We start from the raw sequence: 27,933 nt of genomic DNA on the forward strand, positions 1-27,933 counted from the left end.
ATGCCATAAGATCCATGTTTATATGGCAGGTTATCTCTGAATATTTGTGTTCCTTTGTGGTGCCGGATGATGGACACCGTGTTTTTCTTTGGTATAAGCTGCTCAGGTTGCTCAGTTTTTGAGCTCTTCTCAATGTTGCTTCAATGTTTCAGACTTGATTGGGCAGCGTCATGTGACTACACACGTGACTAGTATATCTTTCAAGGGGGCAGTATCCACGCACACTGTGGGGGGAAAAGTATTAACAAAATTAAACACATGAGATAGATTAGTTTGGTTTGAGGTTCTAAATTCTGGTTTTGATTAGCCCTAGTTCGTCGGTAGTGCTGCACAATATAGCGTTTCAGCATCGTCATCTTACTGTGGGCATGTGCAGTAGTCAGATCGCAGGTGGTGTGAGGTCAAGAGGGGCAAATTGGCCTTCAAAATGCCAGTAATATTAGTGATAATTGCTTGTTATGAAAAAGGTCAACAAATGAATAAAAAGTTGGACAATTTAGATGTAAAAAATAGAATTAGACATAAAGATTCATGATCACTGCATTCCTGCTACAGTACTTCCCTGACTAGTATGTAGCATTATATCATTTTAAGTATCCATACATTGTACACTAGAAACATTCTATATCTTTTTTTTTTTTAGCTGTCTTATAGCTCTTATACCAGACATTAATACAGGCACTACTGATTTCATCTTTAGATCGACTTTTAATTTTTGAATATTCATCTTACTATGCAGTTGTAAATGGGTTTACTGCATGAATGTACTGTTAGCTGTCCAGTGAAGAACAGTGTTGTGATTTTGTTTGAGAGTTTTTATGCCTTTAAATCGTGCAGGACTGTGCTGTGAGAAGCTGATGTCAAGTGATCCTTTGAAGCGGTCAGATGTGGGGAATGTTTTTTAATTGGTTGTTGCTTTTCACAGTCCTGCCCCACACAAACCAATGTGTCTTTAGTTAGGTGAGTCAGCTAGCTAGTATTTAGAGTAGCATGCCTAAAAGTACCTCTTAAGTATAATTAAAAGTTTGAAACACACAGTTGTAATAAAAAACCCCACATTGCCTCCCTAATGAAAGAACCGTTTTGCTTGTGTGTGTTGCCATGACTGTGCCGATGTCAATCACTTTGCAGATTGAAACGCCTACTCTGTACTATTTAGGCCCAAAAGCTGAGCAATTAGCTTTTAACTCCATTTGAATGTCTAAGCATTGGCTATAACTTTGGGAGATTACAAGTCCAAGAGAGGACAATTGGCCTTGCTCTCTTGACGTAGAATGGCCCTCCCTCTTCCCTGTTCTTTTGTTTCAGGATTGACAGTTAAGGTTGTCCTCAAAGTGTATGGAGCCGCTCAGTGATGTTGCATTAAAATCTGCTGGTAGCTGGCTTTATACCCCTCTTGCCCATGCCTTAGGCATGGTGCCAACAGGTTCATGTTTATCTGCTCCAGAGAGTCTTATTCTATTTGCAGTACTTTTGTGTACTTATGTCCGCAATGGGAGCAACTTAAAGTAGCTGAGTGCATTCATTAGAAGGGGTGTCCACAAACATTTCGACATATAGTGTAGCTAGCGGGTGGAATAGGAATGGAACACGACTAAATTATGAGGGAACATTAACAAAAAATGTTCTTATCGTTAATGGACATCAAATCTTGATAATGCTAAAGCTATGTCGGTCTTTAAATATAAATGCGTTCACAGAACAGATGCGCTCCAGTCAAAAATACTAAGGCTATTGTTCTTGCGCTGTTGCTTTAAATATTTTTCCACTTCTTCTTCCAGCTACCCTATCAGTTCTACCTATGTTTGGCACTGTGCCCATGAGAGCTGGTTACAGTGGCATGGGATTTATGAGGTGTATAGAGAAGTATGCCTTCGTGTCTTTAAAGGCAGCTTTTTAGGGTATGTTTAGAGGAGCCGTAGAGGGGGATTTCCAGAGACAGGGGGAGATGGAGAAAGTGGGCAGTCAGTTTTGAGCATATTCTTTCAGGAAACGAGAGAATGGGACTGCACAGGAAAGAGTGTCTATGAAACGTGTATCATTTTAATGCTCCCCCACTGAGGAAAAACAATAGATCTGTCAATCAGGGCTGTAGTGGAACTTGAGGTGTGTGAGAAAAACAATAGAAAGAAAGTGCAAAACATTTTACTCCCTCCGCCCCTCCATCTGAGGTCTGGGCGGACCTCTACAGTGGCTACCCTACCATTCCTTAACCCTACATGTACAGCCAAGAGTTGTTCACAGTTCCATTACTCGACAAAAACAATAGTGGCAGATATCATTAAGCCTGAATTTGGTCAGTATTTTCTCTTTTTTTATAGAGATCATGCCATAATCATCATGAAGTGTTGTGGGGAGAGAGAGAACCATATACCTACCCAGAGAGAGCAAGACCAGTCAGATTTGAGTCACTTTCATACAGTGTCCTAGATCGGATACGTATATCTGATTTGTAGGCATGCAGCATGAATTTGAATGGTCAGATTATTTTTCATACATTTATTTTTTTACCTGTACACATGCACTTTGTGCTGTCATCAGCCAGCTCCAGCAGCTCAGAAAAACAGCAGTAAAGGAGCGGAACCCTTTTTTTTTTGTTATTGGTGATAGAGGTGACATGCATAAACGTATCAGTGTATGTGTGCCTGTCAGAAAGTTACAGGTTACTTAGTTACACTTACAGTTAAGAATGTTAACCGTCAAGAAAAATCAGAATTTTGTTGTTGTAATTTGGTTGTAATGTCAACTTACAGCGTTGTTGGACAGCTGAACACACTTGGAGGAGAACATTAACTGCCAGTTCTATCAGCTAAAGGATGCCGATGCTGCCTAGCATTGCACTGAGTGATGGTGGTAGGGGGATGGGGATTGGGAAGGGATGTTCGTCCTTCTCTCTCAGAGAAAGTGAGGCCAGTTATGCTTTCTTGGAATCGCTGCTACTGATGGCTGCTGCATTACCATGGATCAAACCTAAAATATCTCAATGATTGGGCCAACAGTTGGACTGCTGCTCCACCCACGAGCCCCAGGTGGATTTTTGTTAGTCGGTCCTCACCATAGTTGCCCATGAGTTTCAGATTTTACAGTGCCAGTTGGGCCTGATCGGGTCAAGTCTCAAACCAGCGGGTATGGGTTGAGTCTTTCTGCATAGTTATGTTTACTAAGCTAACATAACTAACCCATGCTAATGTTTCCTACCAACACTGGCCCACACAGTGCTGATCCAAATCAAGCTTTTTGTAGCCTTTATCTGATATCTTTCTCAAACCTGACTTTAGATAATGATCATTCAGTCATGGATCTTTAAGATCTTTAGGACCAGAGTTTTAACCGTTGGTGGAGTTGACAGCCTTTCTTAACATATGTTTGCTTGATTTCCGTAAAAATGTGCTGCCATGTTCCAGGGCTATCAAGGTGCACTAATTAAACAGACAAGACCTTGTTTTATTGCACAAGTACAGCAAAGGAGACTTGTTTATTGAAACGAGACCCTGCAGGTCAGGAGAATTGATTGTTGTCTCTGAAGAAGTGAATAAAAACCTGCACCTGAAAAAAATCTCTTCATCTCTCACACAGACTCCAGGATTTTCCACATTAACTGGGAGGATTTTAATGGGAAGCTTTGGTTTCCAGACATGGCATGCTGTGCTGTAAGAGGGTGGCGTTGTTTTATGAGTCTGAATGTTCTTGTAACTCCTCTCAGATGGACAGTGTTTTGCTGTATTGAACTTCTTTCTTTGTAGGAAAGAAGAAATCCTTTGTTGGCTCCGGCTACATAAACCCAGTTTTGTATTATTTATTTATTTTTGGCTCCTTGCATACCTCCAATGATTGTTTGGTCTCTTTTTGATGGTAGACGCTGTACTTTGACATCAGCTGCGACAAGAACTACCTGTAGTTCCCATCTTGAGGTCTGCTTTTAAGCTAAACTTGCTAGGACAACACAACCAGTTCATGTTGGCAGTTGTTTTAAATGTTCTCCACTTGTAAATGATTTAGCAGACAGTGGAACTATAGATTTCTAATCTGTCTTTTTTTTTTTTTTTAATCCTTTCCTAGAATCCTGCATCTACAGCCTTCTTTCTGAAGGTTTTAGAGAGCTCTTTGGATCTGGCCATGGTGATCACACTAACTTTGACCGTCAAGAGCAAAGACAGGCTCCTCCAGAATCTTCTCTAACCATGTTCTAATCATCTGCAGCTGATGTTCTGCACCTGATTCTTATTTTAGGCAGTTAAAGTAGTTTTAAATGTGGGGGTGTCCTAATACAGGAAAATGCTTTGTAAGACATTTTCCTTAGTCATAATACCACTGTCTTTTGGTGTCTGTCTTCTCCAGATGTTTAAACATGGGGTGTCCTGTGGGTTTTTTTTTTGTTTGTTTGTTTGTTTTTGTGTGTTTCTGTTTTTTTTGGACATGTATGCCTTCCAAAATTGCTATTACATCGCCCATATTGTTTTGTCTAATCACATTATTGCCACAGTTACTCTACTGGCGTGTTGCCGGTCCACCTCCCAGGGTGTTCTCTATGCTATAGGGGGTAGTGTTACTTTGTATTCATGAGAAAGAAGATGAACTAGAGAGCAGGATTATTGTGGTAGCGAGTCATTTAAGTTTTGCTGCATGAATAATACCAATTCAACTAAATTGCTCCCATATTTGGGTCGGTTCATCACATTGTTTTGGTTTTGCCTCTCCCAAAACAATAATTTTGCAGGCTTGCGTTTCGTGACTGTATCCCTCTCTGTACAGCGACACGTGGACTCTGAGCATTCCCTGTGATGGATCTTCACTTTAGTGTCATTACAGCTGCAGAGAAGGACTGTATGTACGCACTTTAAATGCAGTGTTTGAGAAAGCTGTTTATGGGCCAATTATGAAGCACATTTTTAGTTCTTAGCTGACCAATCAGTGTTTTTGGGGCTGATGCTGATCACTGATAGTCTTTCAGTCGATCAGAAATAGCGACTGAGGGCAGGGCAGGACTCAATGTTAACGTGCAGCCTTTCTCAAGATGTAGTGTAGTTAACTTTGGAATCAACCTCATTTAAAACATTGTGGAACTTGTGGAGCTAAAAGAGTATAGTGAATTTCTAAACAGAACTGCACTGTGGAGCTCGGAGTGGAAACAACTGAAAAGGGCTGCTTACATAACGCTAAAACTCCATCACTTTGGACATAACTCCTTTAGTTTTCCTACAGTTGCTGCTGTACTTTTGGTCGTGGTTAAATGTGGTTTGCACTGTTTGCTGTTCTGTGTGGTTAGTGGTGTTTTAGTTCTGCTGTGTTCTGATACTCATTGTACTGGGCTGAGTAGTGTACTCTTGAGAGTGGCATACAGTTAGTGGTGTTAAAAGTTTTCACTCTGTTTTCCAACAGGAAAATATTTAGACAGAGTTTGAGTCAGGATCGGCTAAATTATCAGGTGATCGCATATTTTGCCTGATAATTGTCCAATACTGAGACACAGTCGATCAGTTTTTACAAGATTCAGTCTGATTTTTCAATGTTTTGTTTTGGCCTCGCTGTTTCTTTGTTGCCCGTTCTTTTTCCCTACCCCTTACTCAGTACAATGGCAGCCGGTGTTGGTGTGTGATAGCTGATGTAACAGAATTGATGGAAAGTATTCTTCTCTATGTGTGTTTAGAAATCTTAGTAACCTTAGTAAAAAACAAAAACAAAAAGCATTTTTCATTATTCAAAAAAATGCAAAATAAAAATTGTGAAATACTATTTTGGCTGCAATAACATCCTTTTTTTTTTTTTGCTCTGTAAGACTCTTCTAAAAACAACTGGCATTCCATGAACAGACTTTTCTGCATAAAATGAGGAAGACTAGGGTTCAAACCTACCTCAGGGAAGCCAGTGGCAGTTCTAATATTAGTAATCCAGAGCATACTCACTGCGCCTCTGAAGACAAACTGTGCAAACTGTTATTGTGTAAGCTAATGAGGAGCAGTGAATCCAACTAATTATGTTCAGAAAAATTTGGCACAATAATTAAAGAAAGTTAAAAATGGTTTGAGTGAGCTCTTTACTAATGGAAATCATTGCCAAAATGAGTGCACACAACTTTCTTAACCTCCACATTCCTGCCAGTATATCTACATTAGCTTTTATATTGTGTTCATGTACGATACAATTAATCATGCAGCCTTACTGCACAGTTAAGTGGCTTCAATAATTAATTAAATGTAATGAACTGTGGACCGTTGTACTACTCAGCTGCTAATTTGTACGATTGTTTGCATAATGTAGATATCTAACCCTTCTAATAGGTTTCATACAGTGAGAACAATATTTATTTAGTCTCAAACACAATTTACAGTCATACGGGTTTTTTTTTTTTGGTTTTTTTTGCTTGCTTGTTTTCTTGATCTGTCTATTTTTCCTGCAAACTTTAGATCATAAGTTTTTTTTTTTTTTTTTTTTTTTTTTTACATATAAAACAGTACATGTTTCTGTATAGCCCTACCCCACACGTTTGTCCCACCAACTTGCAACAATACGACAGAAATTTATTCCTACATATTCTTATTCTAAGATATTTAAATCCCTTCACATATTTACCATATAGAAGAGTAAACAATGTAGTCCAGCTTTACTGCAGTACAAAATATGCATTGTAAATTTTAATGTAAATGAAATTAAAAATGCAGTAAAAAATGTATTTGGTTCCTGAATAATTCTTAGAAATAATATTAGTTCTTAGTATTGAGTAAAATGATCATTGTAGCCATTATTGCTGAGCACTAAATGACATTGCTGGACTGGACAAGTATTTTCTGCCTAATTTTGAGATTCTGATGGATAGAAGAGAAGGCAGCAGAAGTGGAAGAAGAAACCGCTGCATGGAGAATTATGGATGGAGGGCCTAAAAGAGGAAGAGAGCGAGATATGACTGATGGTCCCTGACAGTCTTATTGTCTCTCTGCAGATCAGCAGTCTGCTCCAGCTCTCCAAGAGCAAAAACACTATTCTCTACGTAGGCATTACTGGGCTATTTTTTGCTGGAGGTCAGATCAAACATTGACTCGGCACTGAAGGAGTGGTGTCCTCTTCAGAATAACAGCGAAGCATGTCGACAGCTCTCGGCGCTGGGTAAACACAACATGCACAATGATCTACCTGCTCTGCACCTGTGTTAACAGAACAATACAGGTGCATGTCTGTGCAAGCATGGGTGTTTTGCCCGGGCGGTTGTTTATTATGGTAAAGTGATGTTTATTTATATATAAACAAACGCTGGGCTAATAAATCTGTTGAGTCATCTTGTTTACAATGTTCATCTCCTTTGCCCCACGCTTTATAGTTGAAAGTGATAAAAGTAGTAGTTTACCAAGCAGCTCACTAAGTTGTAGGGCTGACCTGATCAATAAGAATTTTTGTAACCACTGCTTTTTATATATATATGACAATATTGTTTATCGCATTTATTTCTGGGACAATATATAGTCCGAAAAAGTAGTTATCTTTACAGGCCTCATGCTTGGGCTTACATGTGATGCTAGGCCTATTAGCATCAGAAAGAAAAGGTTTACGGCTGATTTCAGTTCATTTGCGCCGTCATTGCTATACACTGTTATATACCCTATTAGTTAATCACGGTCGCTTACTGGATGTATTTTGAACTGCAGGAATGAACATCTTTAAAATTTTGGGAATTTATGGAACATGACTATCAGGTACTAGTTTTAAAAGTATTTGAAGTACTCAAAACTTGTAAAATGCAGATTTCTGAATCTAATACAAGCCTACAAAAGCCACTTTTCATGGAATGACGCAGCTATCTCTGGAAGGACTTGGCAATGTTTGACACGGCCATTAGTTTAACAGAGTTTAATTCTGCTGACTGTTAGTCGTGTTTGCATCTTCAGCTGAAGCACAATTTTCTAACCCACAATTCGAGGCTAATTTGAGTTTTGCTTCGTGTGTGGATTCATATCCAGCAGCCTAAAAATGTTGCTTTCACATGAAGTCTGTTTACAGACAGTGTCGGCATGACTGACCCAAGGCTCTGTCATTATCCAAATGTCCTTCCAAATCTGTCAGGCCTGATACTGTAACCTCCTCCCCACACATCCTTGCTCTCTCTCAGTAGAGTGGATCAATGAGCCCTAAGGACACACACACACACACACACACACACACACACACACACACACACACACACACACACACACACTCTCAATCCCCTGTTGTCACATCAGTGAGGGGGCAGGGCATCACCAATATTTAATTGGGCTGCAGTGGGGTGCATGGTGTTGACGCATACCTTACTTTCTGCCAATCAAACACACAAGCTCAGCATCCAGTATGACAAGGCCTGTATCGAGTGTGAATGTCTGTGTTCAGGGTGGACGTTTACGTCGTGTGTTAGGAATCTCCGTAGACTGCAGTGATTGAGATGGTGATGCAGTGGTAAATGAATCAGGCTAATCTCTTGAGCTTTCTTGAGGATGGAATTCTAAGGATATGTTTCATACCTTGCTAAATACAAACAGGCCTGTCATGATAATTACGTTATTGACTTATTGTACAATATATGGACATGACCTGATCATTTTTGCTAACCTCGATATTGCCTTTTTTCACTTGCATGCGTTTTATCTCAGACATGGGCCAATTCTCTGTACTTGTGTTCCTGTGGACTTATGAAACGTCATCAGTTGCAGCCCAAGTACTGCTCCATTGAAAAGTTCTACCCAAGTACGGTCCAAACGCCCGGATGCATTCTTCATCAGGCCCTGTTATTGAGGACACATCAGGATGTAATTTGTGTGGAATAGGCACAGCCAAATATCCCAGAATGCATTACACACCACGCTAAAAATAGTCATCATGACCGCTCTGATTACAAACATCTTTGATTTACAACCATGTGAAAAAAAACTTTTTTTAACATGTATTAAAACATATGATCAATTGATCTTCTTTTGAACAACATTTAGTGATTGAGGAAATGTCTTTTAAAAATAATTCGCAGAATGTAATTAATAGAAATAAAGTATTATTGGGAGGGAAAAGTTAGGACACCCCCACATTACTTATTACATAAAATGTCTAAAATTAGATGTACGTGCAGCGCTTTAGCTGCAAATTAGGAGAACATGGGTAGAGTTGGTAAAGTTAAGTACACAAATGTCCTAGATACATACTACATGGGCCCAGAATCAATTTGAGTGCTGTTATGATGGACACTGTTATGCCACAATGCAGTGCAAAACGGAGAAGAGGAGCTACTCACGCTTGGAACAGTTATTAGAAACAATGGCATCTAATGATGCAAGTGGCAGTGGCAGGAGTTGCAGTGACCCATGTTGGCATAGGTTAGCACTTCCTGTTAGTGTTAGTTCCTGGGTCAGTATAATAATATTTTGTGTACTACACTGCCAGACCTGCACTAGTAAGTTGACTAGTATAGTCTATACCTTTTTACAGTATCCTCAGACAAATAGTTTGGTTTGCTCTTGATACTTAAAGGGAGTGTTATCACCATGGTCAGCTCTCTGAGGCCTTCATAAAGAAGGTTGTAGATGCAGATGAGTCTGGGAAGGGATTTTAAAAGAAATGTTGGTGTGATGACATTTCAGATTTTTTATTACGGGTTGTACCACATGCTTATCTGCACCACAAGTCCATACGTATGTGTGTTTTTACCTGAAAGCCGCATCCAGGATCCTGTGCACTTAAACTTTTGTATACTAATACACTAATAATGCCGTTTATACTGTATCATTCTGAAATTTAAACATAACCTCATGCCTAGTGAAACTACAGCCATGTAATAATATTTATTAACTTCAAAATGAGTCTGTACTTCTTTTTTTTGTAGCTTGATGAAGCTTGCTGTTGTAGCTAGCATAGATAAGCCAAATCCTTTTTTCTACCCCAGAAAGCACCATAAATTGGTGTTTTGTATTAGCCCTGTTATGTAAATGTCTAGACGCAGCTGACTCCTAAGACCTTAACTCTTAAAATTAAAAGTGCTACAAATGGTTCTTTGAGCAATATCATAGACAAACCATTTTTGGTTTCATTAAGGACAGTTTTTGTAAAACGGTAAAGAAGCACAATTGGTCCTTCTGTGGAATTGCTCAAATAACTCTTTGTAACACCTTTATTTTTGTATTGCATTGTGATACAGTATTCGTATTTGGCCTTTTCCCCCACTAGAAGGAGAATATTAAAATGGAAGCAAGACAGCATAAGTGAGCAGTGCCCTGATCTCTAACTGTCGCTCTTATCTTTTTCTTTTTTTAGAAATTTGAAAGTTTTCTGACTGTTGTGCCGTTTCACAGTATCTCTGTGAGGTCACAAACTATTAGGATGCAACAGATGATGTAATAGAGCATTCAAATGCAACAGACTTTTGTGATGTAACAGGCAATTCTGATGCAACAGACCTTTGTGATGTAATAGAATTCTATGGATTCCTTTTCACATGGCTCTGAGAGAGACCACACAGGTCTCTCCATGTGGTCATGGGGAGGGATACAGATGCTGTTAAAAAAACATTTCAAATAGCTTGTCCTAAAGTGATGAATTAATTTATGTCATGTTTTCTTTTTAATGTTTTTATATTCACTTACCTCTGATTTTAGTTAATTTAATTTTCTTTTTTAAATCACTGTTTGTTGTAAATGCTCGACTACATTGAAAATAAGGCTCCCCCTCATTGAACTTCTGATTTTTTTTTTATTATTATTATTATTATTAGTATTATTATTTTTCTTTTTTCCCCACACAGTGAAGCTTCTGTAGGCCTTTTTACTTAATGTAGATGTCCGTCTGGCATGTAGCAGAATATCCCAGACGAATACATGATCATAATAGTATATTTAAAATGCTTTGGCCAGATTTTGTGCCTTTAGTTAAGCCTAAATACTCCTCTCCCAAGAACCTTATCAAAACTATGGGCAAACTGTTTCATTCTTTTTCCATGCCAGGCTTTTAGAAACCGGCCCTACTTGAATGTTTATGGGGAGTGCCTCTGTGGGCTCTAAAGCTGCATTAGACGTTTTCCACAGGAAGGGTGCTGTTGCAGTTGCTTCCTAAACATACCAGAGGTTCCTAGAGGAAGGAAACACCATCCATTGTTTTCACAGCTTGTTGCTATTGGCTAATACGTGGACAAGGTTTGAACGTGGACAAGGTTATCTCTGTGGTGATCGGTGATTTCCTTGTGTGCCCTCTTAGAAGTTGTCACAGAATAGTCAAGAGAACCTGAAGACCTCAGTGGGCTTCTTTTTATTCCCCAACAAGTCGAGGAGAGGAGCACTCTATGTGCGATTAATCATCTTTAATGAATATTTTTAATGGATGGAAAATTCTGCATCGCTGCGCTACAGTAATTGCTGTTGTGGGCCTTTGTCTGTCATAAAATGGGACTTCGTTATAATTGTAAGAGACTGAAAACTCGCTAATTGCTGTGTTTAGGAGTGATGTGTCAGAATGACTTGAACTATGTTTTTCTGTCTTTGCAATGGTTGCTCCATTTCAGCTAAATTGGTGAGCAGAGGTTTCTTTTCTTCAGAATTGTGTCTTCTTTATTATTGAAAGCATGTTGAGACAATGCTGTGTGGTAAAAAAAAAAAGAAAAAAAAAAGAGTAAGCTCCTCTGGTTTTGATGACATTGAGGAAACTGTGGTTGCTGATTCCATGCGTTTCAAAATTGTTGTAGTGTAATTAAATATGAACAAGCTTAACAGCAGTTTGATCAGTCCAGATTAGAGTTGGCATTTTGCTGGTTGAAGTCTGAACCCTTTAATGCAGAAGGTTTTAGAGGATGTTCTTGCTCACTTTGCTTTTCATCTCCTTTGTAGCTTAGTTGGTTTGTTTGTGCAAGTATTTAAATATGCTATACTTTGGCGTTTCTGTGAGATCACACACCATTGTGACGTAATAGACTGTTGTGAGGTAATTGGTCATTGTGAAGTTCTGGTTCTGAGGACATTGGGGACAAGTCTGAACATCTAGTGATTCTATCCTTGTCCAGGTTTTCTGCTGATAATATATATAAACAAACTCAACCACAGCTTAATCAGTATGGTTCACAGTTGGCATTTAAAATAGAGAAGGAGTTTCAAACATACAGCTTGCGGGCCGATAAAGGTTCTAATCTGGCCGGACAACTAAATGTAGGATCCATGTTCTCAACGGTGACTGTTTAATTGAGTTCAGCCACTTAGTTAAAGAAATCCTCTGAACTACACTGATGGCAGCAGAGCTAATCAGAATCTCCATTTAAGGGAGGGGCGGGACTTTTCCCAAAAAGTGAAATCGGTGCAAATTCTAATTGAGAAAAACATCGGTCTCAATTATTTATTTTTAATTAATTTATAGAATAGTTGGCGCACTGTGTGGACCTACAGGGTCAAAACAAATGCTGACGCTTCTCATGAATGGGTTTATGAGGACATGTTATTATATTATAGCCCAGATAGGGGCTGTGTGTAGAGCTCAGTTAGTGTCTGTCAGTCTGTGCCCAGTCTTTTCAGTCAGGAAAAAATTTTCTGTATTACTCAATTAGCCACTTGTACATTTTAGCCAAATTGAGCTAATGCTAGGGCCATTTTTAGACCTGCACTTTTAAGTCTTGTTAAATTAGACTTTTTTTGTTTGTTTGTTTTTGTTTTTAACCCTTTGTGCAATTCATTTGGGCAGTTGCGTATACAGTAATCGCACTTGGATGCGGACCAAAACAACCGCACCGAGATCGTTGAGAAGAGGTCGTCTTGGTCCGGTCTCTGGAGCGGTTCATTTGTGACAAGATTGTGATCTGATCTCAATCTGACCCAAGTATCAGGTGTACTCCTAAAGTTTGAACTGTACAGCCCCCACAGTCTGCAGTGTTAACCCTGTATTCTGCCCAAGCAATTATTACAGCTATGAACAAATGCATTATTTTCTGTAGCTCCATGTTCAATTGTACAGAAATATGCACTAGTCCACAAGGGACTTTCTTACTGAATTTACTGTTTTGCTCTAGCCCCAGACAGGTCTGACCAATAAGAGAACGTTACAATGTGGTTTGTTGCGATGCATGTTCGTGTGCACTGTTTCCCAGTGTGAAAACCAAACCAACATAAAACACTCCAAATTTACAAACCCATTATGTGATTCTGGCCAGAGCAAACCAGTTTTCCAGTACACAGTGTTGGGTTTTCCAGTAAAAAGCAATGGACTGTGTGTAACGTGACCTGTTACCTCAAATGAGTTTGCCATGCCTGTAATAAACTATTGTGATTTAATGGACCACTGTGATGTAATGTGATGGATCTTTCTCTATTTTATTGTCTTTCTCTATTCTGTTTTGATTGGTTTGTCCTCTTGAGTCTGACTCTAATGGAGTTTCTGTGCTCTTTATGCAGAAGTGGTGCTGAAGGTTCACCTGAGCGATGCCAGCACTCACCAGCCCCTCTCTGCTGTCGCCGTGGAGATCTTCGCCAACCACACCTCCGTCGCCAGAGAGTTCTCCAGCGCTGACGGCAACGCATTTGTCAGGTTCCACTATCGCCTGGGCGACCTTCTTGTAATCACAGCAACCAGGCGTGGCTATGTGCCAAACTCCGCCCCATGGCGACCTAACAGGCTGCCTGGTAACATCTCGTTTTCTTTTACTTCAATTTTCCTTTAATTCATTTTCTTTTTTCTTCTTTAAGATCTCATTAGCAGGATTATCCCTACAGCTTCTTTACTGTTATAAATATAAAGGCTAACGGACCACCTGCTGCCTTCTCCCGGACTCTCCCGAGAGACCGTCAGGATGGGGAAATGAAGGCTGAGGGAGGTGTGGGGGAGCAGCAGGCTGTTAGAAAATAGAATGCTCTGCTGTAGCTAAAGGGATTAGCTTACCAAACAGGGCAGAGCAAAAGTGAAACACGAATGCTTGCACACACAAACCTGGAAGTGGAGCAGCGTGATGCCTGGCTTGTTTAGGTAGTCACTGCAGGGTGCAGAATGAGAGCTTGATCCACTTGGTTGTCCTGGACAGTGTCTACTGCAACAGACTGCAACAGTAAGGCTGCAGCTAATGATTATTCCTAGAGGTGTAACAATGCAGGAAACCATTATGATGTCACAGTGCATTGCGGAAAATGAGCATTCTTTTAATTATGAGGTCTAATGTAATTGTACTGATTGAACAGTTAATTAAACAAATTAAGAACCCAGTATTGTGAATTGATTTGAAACAAGTGTGGTGTTGGATTCCTAACCTAACCTAATATTTTTCTAATAAGTCAATCTATTGGTTATTTATTTATTTTATTTTTTTTGTGCAATAAAACAATATAAGCCATGTCATCTATGTGTTCTGTAGTGTGTTGCAGTCCATCAGTCCACTTATGATGTTTGTGTGGTTTTATGAACCAAAAAGATTGATCTGTACTAGAGATTGCCTGTCTGTATTGATGGGTATCCATATCGGGCCAATATCCTCAGAGAACGCTGGGTTGAATATCAGGGTGAGAAAAAGGGGCCGAAACGGCGCCATTCCTGTAACAAATCTAGTCTGAAATAGCATGCACACACACTTGCTATGTGGGGTAGTGTTAATCCTAGGTGAAGTGCCTCAGTTAGTAGCATAGCCGTTTTTAAAGAGAAGTAGGGATATCCTGATACAATTTTTATTTTCCCCAGTTTGATCTGAGTACCTTAATGCAGAAAATCTGCTGATTCCAAGCCGATCTGGGAAACTATGAAATTGCTATTTTGTAAAATTTTCATGTTCCACTGTAAAATAGATCCACACTACACACCCTAAACTGTTCTTTTACCTTCTGAAACGCTCCTCACTGCTGCAGGCTGGGAATAATGTCTGTAAAGTTTGAATAATCGAAATTGGAAACTATTAACTTATGTCATGTGTTCTCACAATGTACCATGGCCTAATGAAGTGTGTCTGTGTGTCTGTGTGTGTCTAGTCTTCTCATCTCTCAGCTTGGATCTGCTTCCTGAGAGAGCTGCTACTCTGATGGTGTATGATGACGTCATTCAAATCGTCTCTGGATACCAAGGTATTAAGTGTGTGTGAGGGAGAGCGTGAAAGATTATGTTCCAAAAACATAGTGTAATTATTGGGGTCCGAGCACTGTGCACCAATATATAGCCTGTACAGCACGAATGATGGGCAATGTTTCTTGGACATGACTTGAATTGCATAGTTGTTAAACCTAAAATATTTGTGTGAGTTGGAATGGATATATGGAATATAGCCAAACTGCTCAAAGTTCAAATTCAAAGTTTTATTTGTCACATACAGTCATACACAGTACAGCTAGCAGTGAAATGCTTTGATTACTGTCCGCTCATGAAACAATAGGGTAGAATATGTATAATAAGATACGGCTGTCAAGTAAAAAACCCTGAATGAAGTATAATATATACATACATTCATAGATAATAATTGTATGAGAATAAAAATATCAATGTATACACTACATTTACACAAACAAAAAAAAGTAATGTCCAGTATATTCTCTGTCTCCCAACCGACACGGACACACGTTCACTCAACAGAGTGGAACTGTAGCCTTGCTATTATTACCTTCCACAAGCGGGCAATCATCTTGAAAATGCATACACACACACACACACACACCTGCAGCTTTGAGAAATCCTGTTCCATCTGCTGCAGGATTCTGGCGCGTTAAAGGGGGCACCACCCCTCCTGTGACACACACATGTACACATACATGCAAGAACACACACACACACAGCTTTTTCTCCCCCATTCAGAACCAACTTACACTGCTGACAAAGCTCATGCTCCAGTGATGCTGTGTGTGTGTGGTGTGTGAATTCCTTTGGCTGGGATTTTGACTCTGCATTAATGCTTAACCCCTCCTCGTTTAATTAACACTACTTTCACATGTTAACGTGCGTGTGTGAAGTGGGGCTGGTAACAGCACTGTGAGGAGGTGAAGAGGTGGATGGTAATAAGCTCTGGAAGAGGGAGGGGCAGAAGAAAGTGGGGGTGGGACCTCACTGAGGAGAAGCACTCCTTAGGGAGCTCTCTGACAGACAGCTGGGGGAAGCATTAGAGTAGAAGGTGTGTGTGTGCGTGTGCGTGTGCGTGTGCTATCTTATGCCATTGCAATGCTGCAAATTTAGTGGCAGAGGGCATTAGCGGGTGTGTCTGTGCATGTATATATTGTGTGCTGAAAAGCATAGAGTGGTCTGCAGGCACTGTGCCAGTCTTTAAGGCACCAGCAATGTAATTCCTTTATGAATGAATTATCTGTTTATAGGTATCCAGTAGATAGATAGCAGATGTGTAAAGATAAATATTTGTTTCCATATATACATAAATGTTTCTCCTTAATGCAAGATTTGTGTTTTAGAAGAAAAGCAAAACATTAATTTTGCCAGCCCTGCTGACTGCTGAAAAGCATAATTAAAGCAAAAAAAACAAAAACAATTTTCTTAGAAGTTAAATTAGTTCAATGGTTTATTTAACCGACATCATGGTTGGTTCTATACATTGACATGTCAGAGAGACTTAATTTTAGTCAAAATGGGCCTGAATCATAAGTAGGGGTGTAACAGTTTACCTTTATTACAGCTTCTGTTCTTTACAGGAGACTCCCTTTTAGTTTTTCTGCGAAATCTCCTTGAGAATTCTCTACGCCTACCAAAGTTAAGTCTTAGAAGTTGGGCCTAAATCATCTCGGACTCAGTCAATGATTTTGAGTCTGGGCTTATTTGATTCCTTTGTTTCCTTCCTCATCGATGAAAGCTTCAAGTGCTGTAATCTGATGGGGCAGGTTTGGTGGTCTATGAGGTTTTGCATGGTTGTTAGGAGTGTGAGAGAGTAGGAATAAGGTTTTTATCTTTTGGGCTGCAGTTTTGGAAACTCAGCTTTATTTCTCTTAGACTTTCAGCTTCACTATCTGCATCTGATCCCCTAAGAAATATCTCCTGAATAATAAATACCCTGTACGTAAGGTTTGTTTTCATTGGAAATTAAATGAAGGGTGCTCTCTGATTTTGCACGATACTTGTGAGCAATTTTTCAGATTTCTCCTGAACCCCCCCAGTCAGCACCTGGATGTGTTCAGTTCCATCACCAGCTCACATGATTTAACATCTTTAAGCACCGATTTAAAAAAACAGGTGTTTTGTGATAACTATAAATAATACTAGACCTTTTCTAATAATTATTAATACGAATTCTAATATTAGTGTTTTACTGAGTAAGTGAACACTAACCAGATAAGGAGCTTAGATCTGATTTTTACACAGTACTGTAAATGAATATCGATGTCACACAATTTTGAAAACTAAACAGGAGATGGAAAAAACCTTCAGTGTAAAGACTTTAGCCCAGGTCATTTTGGAGCATTTTTATTGGGCCACTCCACATGAAATGTTTAGAGAATGTAAAGAACTGCCATATGCACGTGATGTCTTTGGAAACGTCTTGGGCTTGCAGCAGTGTGTAATATATGGACCATACTGCATTGACCATTAAGAAGGATATTCAGGCATGATTTAGAATAGACTTTCCAAGGGTCTTGTTCTGCTGTTTCTTAGAGGGTGGGTGTGGAAGACGTTTATGGCGGGATAGGATGTGGGGGGGACTGTAGCTCGGTGTCATGTCTGTGGAATGCAGACTCCCCACAATGGAAACTCGGTGACATCATCACTCCCTTGAGAGCCGTACAGGACTGCCTGGACGCCAGCATCCACTGACCTACTCAATTTAGAGAGTAAGATGGAGGGAGAGGAAGATGGGTTAAAGGAGTTAAATTTATGGTTTTCCCCCTTAACCCCAAACGTAGCCAATCAGCCAAGATGTGTTTGGTGGCTACAATTAGCTTCTTTTGTGCTGCTAGGCTAGTGTAGCTAACAAGTAGGAAGCTTATGTGTACCAATTAGCGTTCTGTAGTCAACCACTGAACTGAGTTTTTTTGTTGATCTCAAATAGGCAGCACATGGTGTACATTGTGCTATTGTTTTACAATGCACAGGATGCAGTGTTCTATATGGTGAATGGTAGCTTAGTGGCTCCAGTGCAGAACATGTCATGGCTGCTTGATTACATTTGAGAGAAAATGATGTAAGCTGATTTTTCAGGAGAGAAATTTAGATTGAGATTCAAATCTTCCCTTTTAATCCTAGTATTTGCAAAGTAAATTAGATACCAGCTTATACGTTGGCCTTTTGTCTGCATGTTGGAATATGCATTATGACCGTGTGTGTGTGTGTGTGTGTGTGTGTGTGTGTGTGTGTGTGTGTGTGTGTGTGTGTGTGTGTGTGTACACAGGATCAAGGCTGCAGCCATGGGTTCAGTTCCAGAGAAGAGCACTGAGTCTTCCTCCAAACGCCACCTACACCAACCTGACCTCCTTTCTCACTGTGAGCCACTCAGGGCAAGACACACAGCACTTCCCCTACCTGCAGGGCCTCCGCTCCAACAGCACAGGTAACACACAAAGGGTTGTTTAATATAGTGTTGTGTATGCTGCCTATGCTTAAGCAGGCATGATGATCTTATTTGATCCCATTAATCTCTGCAGTAGTTGTGTATTTGCCTGTAAAGCTTTCGAATAATACAAATACACATAAACTCAGCTGTCAGTGTGCGGTGGGTTTGTAAAGTTGTTGATTTGCTGGTTAAAAGAACATAGGTTTGGTTGCTGTTTTTGGTATATATTCGAGACACAATATACAGATTTGTTCAGTTTCACCTGCAGCTCACCTGATTTACTGAAATGAAGGACTGATTAGATTAACTTATTTAAGTTAAGTATTGAATTATAAAGTACTGGCCTTCTTTGAGCTAACTGATGCTAACTCACTTTTTCAGATGCTCAAGGCCTGTTTCACACATTCTGCTATTCATGGTGTGACCAAGGAAGAGTGTCTTGCTTTTCAAAAAATTGAGTGCCTTCACACAGCCTTTTTTGCGTCGGCGTGTAGCAGTCAGTGATGCTGATTTCAGAGAATAGGTGTTATTGAGGGTTTTTTTTTCCGTTTCCTCCTCTCATGAACAGTAAAATAGACAATAGGAATTAGACAAGCCAAAGTCTTGAGGCTTTGAGAGATTTGATTAGGGCAATTTTAGGTTTTGAGCTGCAGAACAAATAAAAATGGAGACAGTGGAATGGCCTAAAGTCATAATCATTACTGAGCCAATACTACCTATTTTTTCCCTGACTGTCAGTCAACATTTTTATTTATTTATTTATTTGAAATAGATGTATGATTCATAGAAGAGTTACCTGAAGTCTTACCAATTTCAAATGCTGGCAGGTTATGTGAATGGTATGCTTTGATATGCCCTCTTAACAGCTGTATTGTTCTAGGTGGACCCACCATTAAATTTCCATTTAAATTTATAATTTAGAACGTACCATTATCTGAATCAATACCCCATCACTGCGAGACAGACCATGAGAGCCTTCTAATGTTTGTATTTCATTCCTCTGTGTTACTGAGTGTGCTTTGTTTTGAGTTATTTGGGCTGATTAATCTCTTACTTGACCCCCTTTTCCTCCTCTCCTCCCTCTTTTAACCCCCACCCCCTCGGTCTCGCTCTCTCTTTTCTCTCTCTCTCTCTTTCACTCTAATAGGCAGTGACCATAGGTTTGAGCTAACCCCTGTAGCTGCCATCAGCGTTCATCTTCTGGGCAGTGACGGGACAGAGCTTCATGTCAACGAGCCGATCAGTGTGAGCATTCCTCTGCCTGCCAATAGCGGCCTAAAGGAGAATGACCACATACCCGCCTGGAGGTTCGATCCCAAACTGGGTGAGTTTAATACGGACTTGCCCATTCCACATTTATTTATATACAGTACTGTGCATAGACCTACCAATGTGTCCCTTTGTATGAACAATATTTTCAGTGTCATGCAAAAACCCTGAATCTCCAGAAAGACTTTACAGGATGAGAGAACAAATAAATTTTCAATGAAGAACAAAGTAAAAATATTTTATTTAAATTCATTTTGGAGCATTTCTATTGGTCCATTCATTTAGACATTTAGAAGCACACAATGTAAAGAACAACAAAGAAAAACTGTAAAAGTAGATGTAAATGGTAAAAGAGGTTTTGTATTGGATGGAGCACCATCAGAGAACACAGTTCCACTGCTCCACATCTCAGTCATGTGTGGCTTTATACCCCACTAGCCCACACCTGGCATTAGGCATGGTGCCAGTAGGTTCATGTTACTCTGCTCCTGAGTCCTATTCTTTTTAGTATTACTACTGGAGTACTACAGAAGCTAGACAAGCTTTGTGTCCTAATCAAAGAAATAAAGAAAAAAATAAGTAGCCCTTTACAAAGTCAGGACCCAGACGATTTTTTTGTAGTATTAGTACAAAGTCAAGACTGAAAACGTATGAAAACAAATGCATACACTCACAGTCCTGAAAACATGGCAGGAGCTCAAAACCCAAGGAATATTGTGGTTTGCTACCATGTTGAATATTTCTTTCCAGAGTTGGGGGTTTCCTCTGAGTGTGTGTGGTTATGAGTATATGACTGGGGAACATAGAGAGAGAGCGCAGAAGCACTTCATTGGACTACAGATTTCCTTCTCCCCTTGATCTCCTAATCAGTCAGGTTAGGTTGGATCGGGTGGTAGCAGTAGTGGAATGTTTTCAGAGCATTTGATCAAAAGGTTGCGGCGTTGTCCTGACTATGGCTGACCTCCTGGTTCCAGGTCAGCTGACCAGCAGGAAGCATTCTAGATATCATTTGAATGGAGCTTTGCCGCTGGAACAGGACCTCCCTTCTCTCTCTGCCTCTCTCTCTCACTTACTCGCGCACAGTGACTCTGTCTGTGTTTACTTTTGTGGGCTGGAACCCAAGATTAATCTCTCTGCCTTTATTTTAGGCAGTGATAGATGTCTCTAGATGGGTAGAGTCAATCCTACTTGGTCAGTTATGCTCTCTGGGACATGAATGGTTGTGGCACCACATGGTCGAACCAGTAATTTCCTGATAAGACTGGCGCTTAGATGGATGCACCACTTGGTATTCCTTACCATCTTCAATTCCTCTAAACCACCACTGGCTCCCCACTGTTAAAACTTAGGAGGAACTTTCGCATTGCTTTTCAGGAAGTTACACAGTTATCCTTATCACAGAACAAAAGGGGTTGAATGCCATTATAAGGAAAAATTGAGGTTCATTGCAGTTGTTCATATGTTGAACCTTAGGGCATTTTGGATACATTTTGGAATAAATGTATTGAAATTACACTGATCAGGTGATACCCACTGATAACATTAGCACCACTGACAAGTGAAGTAAAACACACTGATTATCTTTATCTACAGTGGCATCTGTCAAGGGGTGGAAAGTATTAGGCAGCAAGTGAACAGTCAGTTCTTGAATGTGAGGTAAAATTAGGAAAATTTGTTCAAGCATTAAGGTCTGAGCCACTTTGAGCCAAATTGTGCTAGCATCTCCAAAACATCAGGCAAGTTATCTGAGCAAGTCAGTACCTACCAAAGTGCTCCAAGAAAGGAACTGGTAAACCGGCGATTGATGCGGTTCATGGAGGCCCCACCTCACAACTTACAGGATGTAAAGGATCTTCTACTGTCTGAGTGCCAGATACCACAGGACAACTTCAGAGGTCTTGTGGAGCCACACAAGACAAGTAGACCGCATAGAGGGGACCTACTCTATTACAAGTATAGGAAGTATTCTGATCATTTCATTTCCAAAGAGCCAAGACCTGCTGTAGGCCCTTAGCGTGCACCTCATGTTCAAAAGAAAAACTTGTTAATACGCAGATATTACTCAATAATCAAAGTACACAGACACAGTAGTACCACAACTGACCGTATCCAAGTCACAAGGCTTTCCATGCAAAGGACTTTCATTTTTAATCCGGTTGCAGATTTGACTCAAATCTGGGTAGGGTGGCCTGGCACACAAAGCCTAACCCTTCGACTTGCTTTTGATACTTTAGAAGATGCATTTTGGTGCCGTATTTCTGTTATGAAGATAGATTACCATGGTTTAAGCAGTTGTTACATTTGTGCACAAGTGGTTACATTTATGAGAAAGTGGCTGTATATTGCTGTCTCAAATGGTGTAGTGGATTGTGCAAATAAGCTCATTCTGCGTTTGAGCTGTCAGAGTTTTGACAGCCGTCACTCCGGTCCGTCCAACCACAATCACAGTCCAGTAAAAAGACCAAGACTTTTGGCCATCTGGTTCTTTCACAGTGGTTAAGCAGCGGTCTCTGGGTTGGAGCCCTAAGCCTCGGGCCACACGTTTTTTAGTCCTGTTTTCTTCTGCTCTCCCTCGCTTCCTTCTTGTCTGCTGGCATTTCTGAGCCACTTGTGGAAACTGATCAGCAGTTCAAGTTTTTACAACCGTAATTTCATTCTCCTGAATCGTGTGACCAGCACTGGGCTATTTTGGTCCAGGCCAGTTCATAAAGTTAAGAGGTTTGTTTGCGAGCAACAGAGTCAGCCTGTGAGGAAGCTTCAGACAACCATAGAGCACTGATGTGGTCATCAAAACAGGACTCCACTTAGAGTGTTTTGGGATGGTTTGCTTATTTCTCTGATGTGTGGTGTTGTTTTTATCTACTATGCAAAACTTTACTGTAATTATTTGTTAAATTATTTTGTCAATAATTGGATGGTTGATTTAATTTAATTTTAAAATGCAATACATTTTTTGCTGCTTTTTTGCGTCTTTTTTGCAGCTTCCTGGTGTTCTTTAATTATTTGAAGAGACCTGACCTTACCAGGCCTGACTGGTACTGCTAAATGTATCACCTGAATGAATCTGCTTCTCCAAATGCAAAGTTGGATCGTAATGTTGCAAGACAGACCGAGAGAGTGGTCACATGATGGGGAGAGAGCAAGGGAAAGAGACAGGTGGTCAGTATTGGAGAGTGAGTGGCTTTAGATTCTAATCTTTATGTAAAGAGTAAAATATTTAATAGTTTTTGCATTTAATTGTGTATTTTGCATAGTCAAATTAGTTAAGTTTGTGTGTCACTATGTGCACATTTCTATTGTGTGTGTGTGTGTGTGTGTGTGTGTGTGTGTGTGTGTGTGTGTGTGTGTGTGTTTGTGTACACTTTCTAATGCCAAGCATTTATGACTGTAGGTCTAAAATGTGTCAAATATAAGCTTTTAGGCAGAATTCACTACTTTGTACAATTATACCATTGACAGTGAATTTAGAAAGTATTCAGACCCCTTTATTGTGTGGTGGGTTTCATTTGGAGTGGATTCAATAACCCATTTTCATATATCAATCTACATTTAAACACCCATGAGGACAGAGGGAAATTGGGAAAGGGAAACTCTTTGTAGAAGCTTGTTTGGCAGCCATTACAACGGCAAGTCGTTTTGCATATATCTCTAAAGCTCCATCAGATTGGAAGGTGAATACCTGTAAACTACCATATTCAGCTCCCTAAACAGGTGTTTGATTGTATTTAAGTCTGGGCTGTCTTTGGGCCACTCCAGGACATTCAGAGACTTGCTATGAAGGCACAACCTAGTGTTTTGGCTGTATGCTTCAGGACATTGTCGTTTTGAAAGATGAACGGTCACTACAGGCTGAGTTTGTGTGCGCTCTGGACAAGGTTTTCCTCAAAGATGTTTTGGCTGCAATCATCCCTCCTTGTTACCAGTCTCCCTATCCTTGCTTTTGAGAAGCACCCAATTGAATGATGCTGCCACCACCATGTTTTACCATAGGTATGGTATTAACCAGGTGCAGTGCCCAAACATGCAGTCTTTTACACTAATGCCACATGTCGTTTTTTTTTTCATTGGTTTAATACCGTCAGGATTTGTACAATTTTTCCAAAAAAATAATTACTCACTTTCTTGAGATGTCTGAAATGTGGTCTAGAATGGAAATTGGTATTAATCTAGTGTAGGTGAATAATGAGAGTTTGGTACAGTCAGCTCATTGAAATGCAAGTCCCGCATACATTAAAATAAAAGTTCCAAAACCATAAACTGTCTGTTACAGACTCGTTAATATTTACACAGTGTTTACATACACTAGCATTCTTGCCCTTGTCCAAGATGGGGGCAGTGTCCAATATAGTGCTATAGTGCTTCTGAGTATTTTCTCTGATTTGCATCACTGTTTCACACAATCCACCTACAGACTCTGCAGGGCAACACTGTGTGAGAATAAAAACAGGAACTGATTTTAATAAACCTCAAAAGTAGTGTTTTTTTTTTTTGCATGTACTCCATATGCACCAACCACACATACATACACACACACACACACACTTTTACTCGTGAGAACTTTAAAGACTGTCCAATCAGTTAAGCAACAAGACATGTTTCAGCTGGCATTACGAAACCAGCTGTCTTACACACACTGCCACAGCCCCAAAACACTGCTGAACACATTTCATCTGACCTTTATTCCAAGAACATAAGACCAGGCTTTTTACACAACATTTTATATATAATCTTTCCCAGTTTGTCTTAGAAAATGGCTTTAGCCTGTGGGCATCTAACCGCTTCTGAGAGTGTATTCCAACAGACCGCAGCTGGCCTTGCTGCTGAAGGTAGTCTCACTCCATGTGTACTGCTGGTTTTAGATGCTGTCGAACTGGCCAGACTTGGGTGATCTGGGCTGTGTACTGTTGCTGATGATGTAGGTTCTTGACTGCTTAGTGATTTGTAGATAAGTAGTGGTATTTTTGTGAAGTCTGGGAGCCAGTGTAAGGACCATGCAGACACACTGGAGAGCCCTGAAGTGAATGGGTTAAGGTTTGCAGAGGCCAGAATAGACAGACAGTTAAATCAAGGCAAAAGGAAGGAGGTGTCAGGAAAAAGGAAAAGAGACTGGACACAAGAACTGGACAACAGGCCTCTCTTTCATATTATTGTTATCAGGGCGTCTCTTAGCAACCAGGAATAAACAGAGCGGGGAAAGAGGGAGAGGAGGGGGTGGAAAACAGCAGTGCTAACTCGATTTTCTTGGTGATGCAGGCCAGCTTGTCGTCTGTCATGGTCTTTGTTTTGCACAGCGGCTATTGAAGGGAAAGTTCAGCCAAAAATCAAATTCACACCGTTATCTCCCTCACATGTGATTAATTCACCAAGACCTGTTTAGTGTCGAGATCTTGCTTCTTTAGTGACTAAGTCTAATGTGGCTACAAAGTAATAGAAGACAATTCTCAGTCTGTTCACTGCCTAATTATCAACATTATTTTCCACAATACACAACCATTAAAAGTATAGTTGTTTAGATGGGTTCTCATTTTCACACACTGTTACCCATTACAGTGGATTTTCCCAGCCCTCAATCCATGGTAATGCCACAGTCATCCCTGTCCAGAAGCCACAGATATATAATTGGCATTAGCAGCAGTTGGAGAAGAGACTTTATGTGCCTTAATGGAAGCAAAGGCTAGCCCTTATGGACTTGTGGGTGGGAATGTAATTTTCTTAATTAAAGCAAAAATTGGACAAAAAAGCTAAATCTTTGAGATCTTTGATCAGGTATGTTAAGAATCTGCGTTAAGACCATGCCTCGCCCCACTCCACCCGAGTTTAAGAACCATCCTCCTCAGGCCACTATGCAGCAATGAAAAGCTATAAACGTTACTGTGAGAAAGAAAACAAGAGAACCCGATGGTGTACGTGAAACTCTGCCTGAATCGGTCCCAAAACCTCATATTTGTCCTGGCCCCATTTGGCTCGAGTTGAATAACTGACTTCTAGGTGCATTGGGCCGCTAGTCACTGATCTAGAACACTGGTTTTTAACCTCGTTTGCAGGAAACCCCAATAGTCTGCATCTTGGCATAGTCACAATTCACCACACATAGAACAAATAACTGTCAGACTAGGTTCAGAACACTGTATTAGATGTTTTCCCTGTATTCTTTTAATGGATATGGATGGCAACACAGAAAGCACTACAAAGAGCTAGCACAGTATCTCTAGATCTGAATGGTGGTCAACACTCACTGTGCTACACTGTCTCCTTGCATGTTTTGGTGGGTGTTTCCTTCTTGGCCTTATGCCCAGGTGTTTTGTGGGAAATAAACACCATGAGTGATCAATTACAGACTCTTTTTTTTCTTTTTTTCCCAATCCAGACTCTTGACATGTCTCAATGATGTAAGTAAACATGGGGGAAGCATGCAAAACAGAGAAGAGGAGGCTGCAATGCACACACTTACTGCAATCATATACAGTCATGTACAGACTACACTTAAATTATACATTGGTCATTGGTCCTTTTGTTCTACTGTTTTTTGTTTGTTTGTTTATTTGTTTGTTTGTTTTTTGCTTTCATCCTCTTCAAGCGCCAAAGCTGAATCTCCTCAAGGCCTTTCAGGCTGGTTTGTGGTTTTGTGTCCACCAGTACGTCTGTTAACATATGTCTTTATGATTCTGCCTTCAGGAGACAATAGGAGCTTAAGTACAGTCTGTGCTATAGGGACCCTGAGCAAATACATAGACTTCATCAAAAATACAATCATGTTTGCCATGGGAACACTCCCTCAGTGTAGTCTGATCGCAGCGTTAACAGCTAGCAAACCATTAAATTACCTGTATCCTGATTTGAAAATTGAGCAATCTAGGAATTTTAATAGGAATTTTAAAGGCGTTTAACTGTCACTTTTCAACAGTTGCTTCATTTTTCAAGGTCAAGGTAATTGGCCAAACTAACATAACTAATAAAGGATTATTTTTAATGCTTGGTTTCACAAATCTCTTGCGATCGATGACTGCCTAAAGTCTGAAAGCCATGGATATCACCAAATGCTGAGTTTCTCCCTTTAGATGCTCTTCTAGGCCTTTACTGCAGCTGCCTTTAGGTGCTGCCTGTTTGTGAGTTTTTCAGCCTGCAGTTTTGTCTTCAGAAAGTAAAAAGAGTGCTTGACCAAAAACACACAGTGAAAGCAACCCTTTTTAATTAATATAAATATGTACTGTGAAGGGCTGTCATATCAGTTATTATAGAAAATATAGCTCTATAAATAGCGATCACTTCTACCAGCAGTCACATCATTAAACACCAGTAACTTGGTTCCCTCAGCAGCTATGCATGCCCATGCCATAACACTTCCTCCACCACATTTAACAGATGATGTGGTATGCTTTAGATCACTAACCCTTTCTTTTTTTTTTTCTCCATACTCCTCTCTTACCATCATTCTGGTACCAGTTAATCTTGGTTTCATCTGTCGTTTCGGTTCTTGGGTGTAACCGGTGGTTTGCATCTTGAGGGTAAACCCCTGTATTTACATTCATGAAGGCGTCTCTTGATTGTAGACTTTGACAAGACTCTTGACATCTAGACCAGATGTTGTGAAGGGTTTTTTTTCTTCACCAAGGAAAGAGTCCTGCAATCATCCTTTGAATTGTAGTTTGGTATTGCTAAGCTTACTAGTGCATTTTTTTTTTAGAAATGTACCAAATAGTTAATTTGGCCACTCCTAAACGTTATTATTTCTTTACTAGCTGTATATTTTAATTTTCCATGGGATTATTCAGTTGTCCAAATACCTTTGAGTCTGTGAAAAATGGAGGAACTGTGTAAAAATGACTAATTCATGTTAATTTTTATTATTAATTATATACATTAGTATTATTAACTAAACTTAAGCTGGACAATATGACGATATTTTGTCGTATCATGATCAATTTTATTGTGATAATATGCTTTTGTAAGCATATCAAGGACACTGTTAGTGCTTAATAAACCATGATCAGCTGCATGATTCATCACAAACAGTGTAATTAGACTGGTTTAATTAGATTAAGAGCAGCTGATGTTGAATAAAAAAAAAACTACAATTGCTTTATTTTAAATGCACTGAGGTGATGTTAAAAAACTACAAGGATTGTCACTGTTCAAAGGCCTGTGCAAGGACTGGTCCATGGTGTGGGCCTTTTAATAGCTGGTTTGAACTTAATGAATGATGTGACATCAGGTGAGTTTGGGAAGAGCCC

The 27,933-nt window shown here is 39.9% G+C and overlaps 1 protein-coding gene and 1 long non-coding RNA gene across 3 annotated transcripts in view; both read left to right on the forward strand.

The window, feature by feature from the left end:
• Positions 1-27,933, forward strand: part of fam171a1 (family with sequence similarity 171 member A1) — a 44,009-nt gene that overhangs the window by 12,041 nt on the left and 4,035 nt on the right. Inside the window, exons 2-6 of one of the 2 annotated variants that reach the window (XM_072692263.1) lie at positions 4,060-4,119; positions 13,374-13,601; positions 14,928-15,020; positions 18,272-18,430; positions 19,581-19,757. In XM_072692263.1, the coding sequence (XP_072548364.1) occupies positions 4,060-4,119; positions 13,374-13,601; positions 14,928-15,020; positions 18,272-18,430; positions 19,581-19,757 (717 nt within the window). The remainder of the gene's footprint in view (positions 1-4,059; positions 4,120-13,373; positions 13,602-14,927; positions 15,021-18,271; positions 18,431-19,580; positions 19,758-27,933) is intronic. The other variant, XM_072692264.1, reaches the window with a different exon arrangement.
• On the forward strand, positions 20,798-27,803 carry LOC140566133 (uncharacterized). Its single transcript, XR_011980620.1, has 2 exons — positions 20,798-22,861; positions 26,070-27,803. It is a non-coding gene; the product is annotated as an uncharacterized lncRNA (long non-coding RNA).

The sequence above is a fragment of the Salminus brasiliensis genome, chromosome 1, assembly GCF_030463535.1.
Source record: "Salminus brasiliensis chromosome 1, fSalBra1.hap2, whole genome shotgun sequence".
NCBI classification, from domain to species: domain Eukaryota; kingdom Metazoa; phylum Chordata; class Actinopteri; order Characiformes; family Bryconidae; genus Salminus; species Salminus brasiliensis.